The 13,964-nt window shown below is 28.5% G+C and overlaps 2 protein-coding genes across 2 annotated transcripts; both read right to left on the reverse strand.

Annotated features, from left to right (window-relative positions):
* Positions 1-7,517: 7,517 nt before the first annotated feature.
* LOC128389237 (uncharacterized) lies at positions 7,518-8,924 on the reverse strand. The gene has a single exon (XM_053348780.1). The coding sequence runs from the start codon at positions 8,706-8,708 to the stop codon at positions 7,791-7,793; it is 918 nt and encodes a 305-aa protein (XP_053204755.1). The 5' UTR covers positions 8,709-8,924; the 3' UTR covers positions 7,518-7,790.
* Positions 8,925-10,322: 1,398 nt separating this feature from the next.
* LOC128389238 (5'-deoxynucleotidase HDDC2-like) lies at positions 10,323-13,224 on the reverse strand. Its single transcript, XM_053348782.1, has 3 exons — positions 12,554-13,224; positions 12,160-12,466; positions 10,323-10,945 (listed from the first exon to the last, which is right to left on the reverse strand). The coding sequence occupies exons 1-3, from the start codon at positions 12,890-12,892 to the stop codon at positions 10,482-10,484; spliced, it is 1,110 nt and encodes a 369-aa protein (XP_053204757.1). The 5' UTR covers positions 12,893-13,224; the 3' UTR covers positions 10,323-10,481.
* Between the last annotated feature and the right edge of the window lie 740 nt (positions 13,225-13,964).

A 13,964-nucleotide genomic window follows, 5' to 3' on the forward strand; every position in this document is an offset into this window, starting at 1 on the left:
CTTTCTCTTTCGTTTATCATCTTTCATTTTCTTAAGAGATTTTCTTATTAAGAAAGCGCATGAACATCTTCTCTTTCTTTTTCTCTCTCTTCGACCAAAGATCCAACCTCTAAGGTACTTTCTTTTTCTCTCTCTTTTTTTTCTATCATCATCATCACTCATTCGCATTTCTTATTCTCATCTTATCGTTGTTACTCTGTCTCTTTTTTTTTCTTCAACAGGTAAAGAAGAGAAAAAGAAAGACCTGAAGAACCTTCTTCATCATCATCATCATCTTCTTCTTCTTCGTCTTTGTCTTGGAACTTTCTCCTTCCCTCTTTGTTTCTCTCTTTCTCTCTTATTCTCTCTACCAAAATTTCTTCTTCTCTTTCTATTTACCTGTCTATTTATCTTCTTCTTCTTTTGCCTGAGGTGAAAACCTGAGAGTCCCTTTAATTTTCTGGTTCTTTCGCCAACCTGAGCTTCTTTTTTCTTATATTCACTTTCATCATCTTTTTATCTTCCCAACCCCCTGGTTCTGGTCTCGGGTTGTCTAATACATTTTTTTTTCTTCAATGAAGGTGAGAGAGAGAGAAAAAAAAGAAAAACTTTTCATCATCTTCATCAACAAACAGGAACAACGACAACACAAAAGAAATTTCATCTTCATCAGAATTTTTTCTTCTCTATTCAAATTATTATTATTCCATTTTGTTTCTCTCTCTCTCTCTTTCTCTATCATTCTAATCATCTTCATCCACTTGATCCTTAATCATCTTTACTTTTTCATCCAACAGGTTGATCAATATCACCCCCATCATCTTCATCATCTTCATCATTAACATTGATTAAACTCAACGTAGTAAATTAGATGATAATTGATTTGATTTCTTGTGAATCTTTTAATCACCATTAACATCATTTCTCTCATCAAATTCAAACAAACAATCAAATCTAATCTCTTTCCATTTAATTTGAAATTACACGAAAAAAAAAACACACACACAAACATCATCTTCCTCTCAGTCTCATTATCATCATCATGAACATATATAAATGGCCTCAGGTGATTCTGAAACATTAATCTTCTATTTTTCAATTTCCTTACCAAAAAATTAAGAAGAAAACAAAAAATCATCAAACTTTTTGCGTGCAGAAAAAAAAATATCATAAATATAATAAACCCCTTACACTTACATCATCCTAATCATCATCATTAATGGTTGATAATTTGCAAAATCAAATCTAATTTACAATTGGTATCAACAATTACAAAGAATCTACGAGAATCAAATCAATAAGTTCCAATAAGTTAATGAAAATCTATCATCATTATTGGTTAAGATGAAGATGAAGATGAAGATGAAGATGAGGACAATGAATGATGATCAGTTGGTGATATTAATCAATGAAAAGACATTACAATTTATTGTGAATATTTGATCATCAATTAACAAAGAGGAAGAAACTTGAGAGTTGATTATGATTTTGCACTTTAATTATCAATAAATCAATTGCAATTAATGTTAAACAACAATGAAAGAAATGCAATAAGATTTGTATAATTACATTGTAATCATAAAGTTTATTCAATTGTTAGCTAATAGTTAATGTAAACATAAGATGATGATGATGATGATGAAAAACATTCACAGGTAGTTGACAGTTATTCAGGTAAATCTATTCAATTTAAATATTACATGTATTATCAATATTATGATTAACAATCACAATTAACAACAACGGTTATAACTAACAATTATAGACAGAATCTTAATTTGTATTTTTATTATTACAATCAAGTTCCATTTAAACAGCATGAATGATTACATTGCAATTGTGAATTTAAATAGAATCAATTTACGATCAATTGGACCAACAATTAAACTGATTTTACTCTAACAAGTAAGTTAATTGTTTTTCATATTTTTCCATTTTCTTGGTTAATCTATTGTTAGATTATAATTCATTTTCTTAATCATGATTATCTTGCTGATTTTCTGATTACCTCTAACCCTTGATGATGATGATTATAATGATGATTAAACATTAAAGGTATAATAACATTTACCTGAAGATGAGGATGAAAAGTCAGTGACTCTTACACCTTATTTACATTGGTTTGTTAATATTTAGTTGATTGTTGTTTAGTTTATGTTAAATTATCAAACAATAAGCAGTTAAGTAAAAAAAGACAAAGAAATAACTTTTACAATTACAATTGAATTGCAATTGAATTTCAATGTGTAGGCAATTTAAGCTTTACCAATATTCATGGATATGCAATTGTGTTGAGTGCATCTTACAATCATTGTTAACAAATGATAATGATTAAGATGATGATGATGATTAGGATGAAGATGAAGATAAAACGATTTACAATTTACTGTAAATTTTGATGATAATAAACAGTACTGACCATTGGTCATGGAGAAAAGGAAAAGTCTTTCCATAGAAAAGTTTCTCTCTTATTATGGTTTCCATTGTGTTACGATTGCGTTTTGATTGTAACCTTTTCTTACAAAGGCCTTTGTTAATATCTTCTTTATCATCATCATCATCATCATCATCATCATCATCCTCTCCATCATCATCACATTCATCATAATCCAATGATGATGATGATGATAAAACCACAAGAAAAAAAGTCAATCTTCAAATTACCTTTGTCATATTGTTATATCCTAGAAATTGGCTCAATACTTTAGGTGGTGAAAGTATTTAACTTTTTTTCTTGATTGTAATTGTTAATTTGCTTTAATACCTTCATGTTGTTATTGTTGTTGATTTGATTTCAATTAAATTGCCAAGGTTATGATTAAATTGATGAAAAGCTTTTGTTTCAATCAAGTTAAATTTTGGCTCAACGAAAAAAGTTCATTTCTTTCAATACCTCTGATTGTTTCTGATTAATCTTAATCATTTCTGTAATTACAATCACTTGATTGGGTTTCAATTTATTATTATTATTGATTTTTGTTGCTGTTATTTAATAGTTACACCTTAATTGTTTGCTAATACATAATATATATACCTGATTATTATATTAAAATGTTAATTGTTGGTTAACCTTTTCTGATTTTTTTGATCATTTTTTTTAAACTGAACCTTTTTTTAAACTTTCCAATGATTAAGGTTATTGCAATTTAATTGCATTGTGTTATTAATCAAATCTCAATAGGATTTAATTGCATTTCTTGATTAACAATTAACCTTATGTTGATTCTGATGAGATTGATGTATAAAGAGTTAATTTAGTTTGACCAATCAATAGTAAAGTGGCTGTAAAGTTAACTAATAACAATTTGAATAGTTGGAAGGTTAAATCAGAACAAATTATATTTAACTTTTAATTTAATCTAATCAAAGTGAATTTATAAATTGTTACAATGAGAGGAAAATTTTTTTACTTTTCTTTTTACCATAACAAAGTAAAGTAACACAATTAATGATCGACCAACAATCAGCGACGATTACAATGAGCAAGAGCAAATTAACATGACAGTTGATAGACAAATTTACACACTCACATACACACACAATCAACCAACAATTAGCATAATTATTGAAACTATTGGACTTGATAATCAAAGTTACAGATCAAAATTGTAATCAGAAAAATTGTCAACGGTCAACAACAAATTACCAAGGAAAAGTTTTTTCAAACATTTGAGAGAAAAAAAATTGAAAAACTCAAACTTGTTGCATGTTCGCAACAATCAATGCATATAATCAACTAATCAACCAACTAACTATTAACGATGATTATGATTGCAAATAATATTATTTATGTGAATCAATTTTATCTCTTTCTTTCTCTCTTTCTCTCATTAACTATCAAGAGAGAGAGAGAGAGAGAGAGAGAGAGAGAGAGAGAGAGAGAGAGAGATATTTAGTTTCTCGTAATCCGATTGATGCAGCCTGGGACATGTAATGGTTATCAGAGAGAGAGAGAGAGAGAGAGAGAAATGATGATGTTGATGCCGTTGATGATGATAATGATGATGAACAGAATCTTAAGAAGATATTGAAGAGAAAATTAAGAAGAGAAGAAGAAAAAAACACTTGACTTGCCTTAAAGTCATAACTTTTTCCTTAGGACGTCTTAGAACCGCTTCAGGCCGTTCTAAGGTAAAATCAATCATTTGATCCCGTTTTATATGTTACCTTATAATACTTATTATATTTGCCCTTTTCAAATGGTAACAAATCTTATGCTGCTTTTTGAGATATAATTAATTTCAGTTTGAAAGATGATCATTAAGATAGAAAGAGAGAGGATGATGAAGATGAAGATGAAAAGCTCTGAGAAATTAAAGTTAAGAAAAAAAGACGAAGATGAGAATGATGATTTCTGATGAAGGAACCATTAGGTAATGTCAACACCCGAACTGACCTCAAGCATTTTCATTAAATTGCGTTTTACTTAATAATAAACTTTGATTTCTGATTAGTCGTTATTATTATTATGGTTCTGATCATCGTTATTGTAATTTAATTTCATTTAATTTGATTTTCATTCACCTTTTACTTTATTGTTTTTCTTTTACTTTGCTTTCCATTCAGGTAAATTGGGTAATTTGTTACTCTAATTGTGTTTGTGTTTACTTGATTAACTTTATTTTAAATTTGGTTAAGTTTTCAAGAGCATTTTCAAATCAGTCTCATTGTTTGATTTGCTTAATTGTGTATATAAATTAGTTGATTAGCATTCAAGATAATCAATTGATAACTTTTGTTACTTTCGTACCCTGGGTCCAGTTTAATTGTTATATTAACGCTGATTAGCAATTTAAGTTTTATATCTAACAATCAATGTTGATTTAATTATTACCACAAGATTAGTTAATTTTAAACAATTTAATTGATCATCTTTTTTTTTTCAACTTATTCTGTATTAATTGGAAGTTTTTTTTTCTTTAATTTTTATCTATAATAATTAACTGATTAGTTTAATGAGATTATGTTAATTTAATGAAATCTTAATCAGTTAATCAGGATTAAAGGTAATTAGCAAATTGAACCTTAATTTATTTTAACTTAATAGTTGAAATAAGTTAATGATTTTTAAACAATCAATTTAATAATAAGAGGAAAATTATTTTTATACAATTAAATTAATTACTGTTAAAATACCTTTGTCAATAGTAATCAACGATTGTTGAGTTAATTAGCTTGTGTTCAAGAGTAACAATTAAGTTTGACAGAAACTTTTGTCAAATTATTGATATTTTCCCATGTTAATTAGATTAGTAAATAATTTCTGATGATTTAAGATTTTCCATCATTCAGATTTTACCCTTGAGACATTGAATTAGATTCTGAAGTAAAGAAATAAAAATTCTGAGCAATAATTCAATCAGAAAAAAAAAGTTAAACTAATGATATTAAATGGAAATTGAGATAATTATCAACATCGTAATGATAAAAATAAAATGAAGAGAAAAAAATTAAACGAATGATGAGAAATACATGTTGATGAATTAAAGGAGCAATTTGATTAAGAAATTAGTTGAAGATGAAGTTAAAATCCTAACGGTGGCCTCATCTGAACATGAACTTGATTAACTATTGGTGAAGATGAGGATGATGATGGAAGATAAAAGTGAGAGAGAGAGAGAGAGAGAGAGAGAGAGTCATTTTGTATCTTCCTTGTTCTCTCTCTCTCTCTTTACAATTCATTGATAATTATAATTAGAGGTTCAGAGTTAATCTCTCTTACAGGTAACCTTAGGTAGAGAAATTTTTGAAACGAAAATTTTTCTCTCTCTTTTCCTTTTCATCTTTAATTTACATTTTCATCATCTTCATCTCTACTTATCTTCCAATCATCTTACACCTTAACTTCATCTTAATCTTTATTCAATTTTTCATCCTCATCTTTATATTGACCCAAGTGGCTTAGACTTGAATCGTGACCTTTGTTAGGTAAACAATCAATGGCAATGTTATTTACACATAGATTAGTAAACATCATCATCTTCATCTTCATCTTCATCTTCATCATCATAATCTTACCTTAAGGATTTATCATCTTCATCCTTCACTATTATTATTTATTTCTCATCAATGTATAAATCAAAGTAACGAGATTCAATAGATTCCCTCCCTAGATTTAATTGTTTACAATTACTTTTCCAATTTCAGTTAATTCCGTTATTATATCAGGTGAATAGGATATAACTGTTATTGTCGCGAACTGTTCAACTTTTTAAATTAGAAAAACTTTTTTGATTCTTTATTTAATCATCAAATTAAACTGTGGACTTGATGATAACTTTGATTGACCACATCAAAGTAAAGGTCACTTTCGGAAAATGATTATAACAAATTATCTGTTAATAGTTTATTAGGATGATTAACATTAGAAATTGATTGTTAGTTGAATATTAATTTCATCTTTCTAATTGGTGATTGATTGTAACACTTTGATTGTCTCAAACTATTTCTTTATGAATACATAAATTGATTTAAGATAATTAAAGTTAATCGTTCATTTAATTGCTCGATTTATTGGATTATATTATCTGAATCACTTGATAGCAAATTATTACCTCGTTTCTTGTTACCAACCAACTGATTTACAATTAACATTAAATTTACTTTTTTTCTTTAATTGTTACTTGTTGATTTAATATCGATGATGTAATTTTAACCTTTTCTCTTAATCTGTTGTTAATCATTTTGATTATAATGATTTGATTTTGTTTTGTCTTTCACTTTAATCATCTTCATTAACAATCTCATTTCTCTTACAACTGTTTAACTTGATGATTAGTTGAAAGTATAATTTACTAACAACGTAATCATAATAATATAAGAAAAAGATTTTAAATTAATTATATTAATTGTGGGAATTTCCCAGAATAAATTAATATTATTTATAATGAAAACAAAGATTGATAAAGAGAGAAAATTGTTTTGTTTTAAATTGATTGTTTTACCAATGGAATTGTTAATTTCACCAGTAAAGTTAATTGTTAAATTAAATGAGCGAAATGATAATTCAAATTCAAGAAGAGAAAAAATTTAGAAAAACAACCATCTAAAAGTTACCTTGCTTAGAGATTAAAGAAGAGAAAAGAAAACCAAAATCAAATTCTTTAATTAATTTTGAATAAATTGAATAAATAAAAACAAATAATTAATTCCAAATTTTAATTGCGACAATTTGATTGAGAAAAGAAAAAGAATTTAATTTAAATTTGGCTCTGCAAAATTCAGTTCCAATATTCGACAATAGGGTGAGTTAGTTTATAGAAGTAAAATTTCAAATTTTAAATTTTCTTGGAAAAGTCAATGAGCTTAAATAACGAAAGAGTAAAAGTTTAACCAATTTCTTTAATTAATTAATTAGTTTATTATTATTTGATTTGTTTATTTGATTGTTCAAGTAATTAGCTATTAAGAATTATTTAAGAAATGCTAGTGAAGAACCAACAATTTTGCCGGTCCGCTGTAAACTGTAAGTATCTCATTTGATTTTGGTTTTGTTTATGTTGCAAATTTTCAGACAAATTTCATTTGATTCAATTTGATTTAATGTTTATTTTTGTCTTTTTTTATTAATTGTTAATTTTGGTTAATTTTCAACATGTTTAGCTTAAGTACTTTTCTACTGACTAGTTAATTAGTCGAAAGAGAGATAGAAAAAGAAAGAAACAAGTAAAAGGAAAAAATTGATTTTCTGTTTGTGTAATGATGTATAAGAAGAACAAGAGATTAATGGCTTATAAATCCCTTTAAGAGTGTTTGTTAATTGATACCAAATGGATTAGAGCAACAGCTGATTTGAAATTCTTTTTCCGTTCTTATAAATAGGTTGATGCCGATTGTGGATCAGCGAGTTCATCTGCTTCAGCCTTTTCTCTTTCATCGCGTTTCCTTTGGTATTCGTCCAAATATTCAGCATAAACATGGTAAAATTCGTTAACCGCCTCCTGATCAATTCCTTCTCTGGCAGCTACTTCCTCCAAGGATGGACATTGGTCCATATCCGCGAAATAAGGGACATCACAAGTTCCATTCATATATTCGGGAACATTTTCTAACCCAATAAGATCATCGATATTGTTTCGATTGACAAAAATGACCAATTCTCGAATCTTGGGAGGAGTAAAGGTTCTAACCATTCGGTAAACAGCCTTGAGAACCACTGGCATCTCATAATAGGCCACATAACCAACGGACGATGGATAATTACCCTGGATGAATGACATGGTTTCTCTTAATGAAGACATATCCATGGCAGTCACGGCCGGATTACGACAATCATAAATCAAACCGAACTTCATTCGTGTTGAAAGTGCGATCCGATCAATCATCTCCAAACCAAAGATACAAAGACGTGTCATGAGAGGCATAAACTCTTTGGGCACCGGTGGAACACAAAGTCGAGAATAATAGGTGATCATACCTTTTTTATCTTTAACGTACATATGATTGGCACCAATTCGAAAGAATTCCTTTGGAAAATCAGTCTCTTTGATCGAATTGACACCAACTTGTTTTCTCCATCTCATTGATCGAACCAACATCTTAATTGCTTCATCTGCTTTTCCATCCTTCTCATCTAAATATCTCCAGACAAGATAATCATTCTCCATCACTCTGGTGTAATCATCTTTTTCGTACAAATCACAATTTTCCTGATATTCCTTGTCAAATGAATCACGAATCGATTTTACTTTCACAAAATCTTCATCACTCATTTCCCAAATCGATGTCATGTTTAACTAATTGTTTCTCCTTAACCAGAAGAATATTTTTTCACCAGTTAATTAATTGGAAACAGAAAAGATGATGATGATAAATGGATAAAATTCAATTGGATCAATTCACAATAATGAAAATCGATGATTTTAAAAAGATAATTAACTCGATGATGATGAAGATTCAAAAGTGAAAGAAAATCACTAGCATCTTTTGTCTTTAACCGAATCAACAACTTGAATCAGAAAATGGAATTGATAAAAATGAATGAAAAATTCGAATGGATTAACAATTTATTCGACTCATTAATTAACCAACAAAATAAATGACATCATGTAGAATTGATGATTTATTGAACCCTTTTAATTGTTGAGAGTTTCCTTATATCTCGCAATAAAAGGGACATGATGATTTAAATTGTACAAAGATAATTTGTTGATATTTTCCTGTTAACTTGGTAACAGTAGACGAGAAAAAATGATTGTTGTTAATTGTTGATTAATTTGAATTTCCAATCAATTGTATCCCCTCAACATACTTTGTAAAATATACGATCCAGAGGCGATTGTTGGTCGACACATACAGAAACCCGCTCGATCGATGAACGAAAACTTGAAACTGAATTTCGCATGTTCAATGCACTTCGCAGCCTCATAATCGCAACCATATTCACTACAGGCGTGGACACAATAATCGTCGTTGTTATTTTTACACAGAATATTTTCACAATATTCACACGAAACTGTTAATGGAAAAGGAATCGAAAAAGAAAAAGAAAATTTCATTCCAATTGATTAGCTGATCATCACTTTCATAGAAATTGATGGAACTTGATGATCTTTTAAGATGAACAATTAACTTTATTTCCTCTCAATTAAAACAATCAAAGTGAAAACTTACCCATGGTTAATAACATGATTATTATTGAAACTTTGGCACAAACAATTGAAACTTTCTCCATGTTGATTGAATCTCATTCGGTTCCAAATGAAAGATCAATGACTGAATAGAAATTACAATTTAGTTTTTTTTTCTTCTCGTTACCGATCATTATATTAATTTCATTCGCTATCAAATTAACTAATCCCGCGTATTTGTAGTTCTTAAATCATTTAGGAAAGTTAAACACGTAACAAACTAAATGAAAATAAGCGTAAAATGATTACAATAATTAGAGTTAATTTTCTTATGTTTCTATAATTAGTCCAATCACCGTGATTGATATGGTACAATTAACTCTGCACTCCCTTTAAATTGAATGAGAAATTGAAACAACAATCAAATTAATGATCAATTTTGTTTTTCACCAAAAAAGAGACAATTAAATTGTTTTGCTTGAGGCTTTAAAAATAATTTACTAATCAAAATTGGTCACAATTGATTTTCAATATCAATAATGAAAATTAATACAAACATTTATAAGTAATTAAATCAGCTATAAACGGGATTAAACCATTATCACTGATTAAGAAAACTATTAAACAAATTAATCGCAATTAAACTTATCGCTGATAACAATTGTTGATCAAGACTTAAATCAACAAAGGATTTAAGTGAAAATTATTGATCTCAATTAATCAACATTCAATTAACATTCACGTTAATTGGTAATGACAAATAATCAAAGTTAATTAAAATACAATAAATCATTTAATCGTTTATAAAGATTGATGATAAAATAAGGGATCAGGGTGGGTGAAATCGCGGTGGTGGTGGGATAATTTTATATCGTTAGGACGATAAAAAGGTATTATGATTATACAAGAATTAAAGTTAATTAGTTGGAGTAATTAAAGATCACTATTTTCACTCTTTTTTGTAGTTTTCCGTTTTTCTTTGCTATTGATTGGCTTCTTGGGCTCCTTTTTGGAGGAAGATGAAGATGAAGAGAGAGGTGAGGATGAGGTTGAGGTAGAACCGGAAGGGTTCGCCTTTGGTGGACTTCCGTCTTGATTACATGTTTGAACGCAAGCATTTGCCAAGAATTCAGATCTCATGTGAAGTATTTGTCCGATCATTTCTTTCAATTCTTGATTCCGAATATAAGATAATATCCTTTCGAAATCGAAAAATTCGCCCAGTCCTGGTAGAATTCCGGTTCTTTTATATTCTATTTTCTCATATTCGAAGGCTTGAAGAACTAAATCAAATCGATCAAGTTCTTTCGTTAATTGTGCTTCGGCTGTTAATTGCTCTTCATATTCTGAATATAATGAGAGGAAATTATCGGTTACCGTTGATGGTAATAAAGAACCTGTAAAGAGAAGAGAGAGAGAGAGAGAGAGAGAGAAAGTTAATCTCATTGATCTAAAATGATTAACCATCTTATTTGATCAAAGGGTTACAATCAATCGGATTAGCTAATTGTTGGATCAAGGTAATGATTAAAAACTTGAGACTGTAGCTACTTATTCATTTCGCTATCTACTAGATTGTATTAATAGATTTTCTTTATCGATTTTCTTGAGTATTAACAATTAATACCTAATTAATAGATACAATTAATACTCTCATCACCTAAATTCAATCAGTTGAACAATTAACTTGATGAAACATTTCAAATTGGTAAAAGGCTTGATTAATCTAATTGTTTCTTTGATTATGTTGAGAAAATTTAATTATCAATCCTTTAACTTTCTTGAGATCTGTCAAAATCTCAACAATTGTAAATCATGAAGCTGGATTAACTTAATTACCTCTAGTGTTACATGAAATTAATTAATCAAGTCTCTTAATCAAGATAAAGTTTTAAGTTATTACTTTTCAATAGCAATTAACTTTTTCCAATCGATTGGATTTAGATTAATAGGAAATTGTCAACAATTGATTTTAGTGAAAAAACTCATCTAACAATCATAAGTTAATTGTGAAAAGACCGTAATTAAAGTTAAATGATTAAAGACTATGACTATTAATCAAAGAGCCAATCAATTGTTTGACTAATTGTCTACAATTACTCAAGATTAATATCACTTTGAGATCAAATTAATTGTATAATCAAAAGAAACTGGACAATTGAAGATCAGTAAATCAGAAATGTTTATCTACCAATTAACTAATTCAATTATCAGTTGTTACATATTAACAATTCAACGTTTTCTTTTGTAATGGAAATGATTGATTAACACAATTAACATCTTCCAACATTTAACCGACTTGATTAAATCTTATTGAAAGAGATCAACCAACTTAAGCAATTCAATATCAAGGTGATTGGTAAATTCTGGTAACAATTATAATTGACTCAAGAAAAAGTAAATTGTTCAAGTTGATTGTTAAGAGAAAGAAGAAAAGAAAATTAAATTAGTAAATTACGATTCGTAATTAAACAATCGGGATTTTGCTTTTCATTCAGTCAAGGTGAAGATTAAACCGTTGGATTGATTGATTGTTGCGCTTTTTTTTCAATTCAATTTTTTCTCAATTAAATCGATTTTTTAATTGTTCTGATTTTCTTCATTCACTTACTCAGGTATTGGACGGCATTCTCTTCCAGTCGATGTTTCTCTTCGGGTGATATGTCGTCGTACGGAGTAAAATCACCAACGATGCATTCGGCAATATCATGGACCAGAGATAATTTAATTACTTTATTAAGATCAACTTTGGTTGTATTGCTGGTGGACAATACGAGTAAGGGTATGATGGCCATTCGATACATATGACCAGCGATTCGTTCAGGTGAGTGTATCTTATTTAGAATCCAACCAGTTCGTTCAATTTGTTTTAATTTACCAACTTCCATTAAGAATTTAATTTTACCAATATTTTCAGTCTTCGTTGAGAATCAATTGAATCGGAATGAAAACAATGAGAACAATTAATTTTGTGATCATTTAAATTCATTTATGGTGATAATTACCTTGCTTTGGTTAATCTGTTGGCGATTGTATAAAGCTTGATTTAAATTAGAGTCAATTCTTGTTTCATCTCTAATGTGGCGACGGTTAATTGACGATTCTAATATGGTTGAATCAATTGTCTCATCCAAAACTGGTGATGGTGATGGTAATGATGATGACAACAATTCTTGATGACTTGAACCAGCTCCGGGTGAGGTTAATGGTGATGAGGATAAGCCGTTAACGAAAATATCATCGCCATTGATTAAAAGGTTAATGATGATTAAACTAATGGTGATAATAAATGTTGACCTTGCATAATAACCACAAACAGAGGACAAGAGGGTAAATACTTTCATTATAATTAAATTTCTAGTAATTATCACAACTCAATTAAAGAAAATGACCTAATATAATTAGTTAATTTCAATTAATTAGAAAGGTAATGAGATGCAAGAGTCTGAGAAGCAACAAGAAAAAGGTATTAAAGACAATCAACTGAAAAGGTAAAGAAAATTAACTCATTAAATTGATTAGGGACTTGAAAGATTAATAAAGAGAAAAAGAAATAATTAAATTAACATCAACGTTTTAAGGTTAAATTTGTATATTAAATTAATTTCAACAAGAGTGTCAATTTAGAACAATTAACTTTTAAAATACAAAGAGAAAAAGAAACTTGATTAACAATCGATCATCACCATTTATACTTACAATTATCTCTTAATTGTATCTCTCTCTCTCTCTCTCTCTCACTAATGTATATTTGCTCTTGATCGTTTCTCTTTAATCGCAATCAATCAATATATGGTTTAAATATCTTCGTCTTAATCATACAAATACTAATCTTATCTTCCTTTTGTCTTTACAGATTTGCTACTCCAATTGTCACAATCATAACAATCTTCATCTTGTTTACCTTTTTTTACCGTTATTTTCACAATAATATCATCATTATTTGCTCGTTGGTTAAACAACTAGTTTTGGTTTTTTCTTTCCTCATCAATCTCTGTGTCGTCTATGTATTTATCTTACATTAACAGGATTAATACACTATCAAATCTTTTAATACAAATCCCTTGGGTGATCCCTATTATCATTAACTTGATCATCATCATCATTATCAACATGATTGGAATCATTGATTTTCTGTTTACCTTTTATTATACCAAACTGAATCATTCCAATAACAACAATTGTCCAAATTGTGATTTCTTTTCATTTGTAATCAGCTTTATGATGGTTCGTTGTGTTTGGCTTGAAAATTTTCCATAATCAAGTAAACATTATTATTATTAAACCAATCAACTGATAAACTTCAATTAATCAACAATTGTAAACATTAATGGACTGTTTTTCAAATGGTTAATTGTTTCTTCATGATAATTGTGTAATTAGTTTTTTCCAGTGTTGTAGTTTATCAACAAGACT

This window comes from Panonychus citri, unplaced genomic scaffold (assembly GCF_014898815.1).
Source record: "Panonychus citri isolate SS breed McGregor unplaced genomic scaffold, ASM1489881v1 Contig00106, whole genome shotgun sequence".
Classification (NCBI taxonomy): domain Eukaryota; kingdom Metazoa; phylum Arthropoda; class Arachnida; order Trombidiformes; family Tetranychidae; genus Panonychus; species Panonychus citri.

Bases quoted from the DNA above. Each gene is read 5' to 3' on its own strand.
- LOC128389237 (XM_053348780.1), bottom strand. From the start codon at position 8,708: ATGACATCGATTTGGGAAATGAGTGATGAAGATTTTGTGAAAGTAAAA.
- LOC128389238 (XM_053348782.1), bottom strand. From the start codon at position 12,892: ATGAAAGTATTTACCCTCTTGTCCTCTGTTTGTGGTTATTATGCAAGG. The intron at 12,467-12,553 runs GTAATTATCACC...TTCTCAACGAAG, and splicing joins AACAGATTAACCAAAGCAAG to ACTGAAAATATTGGTAAAAT. The intron at 10,946-12,159 runs GTAAGTGAATGA...TTCTCTTTACAG, and splicing joins GAATGCCGTCCAATACCTGA to GTTCTTTATTACCATCAACG.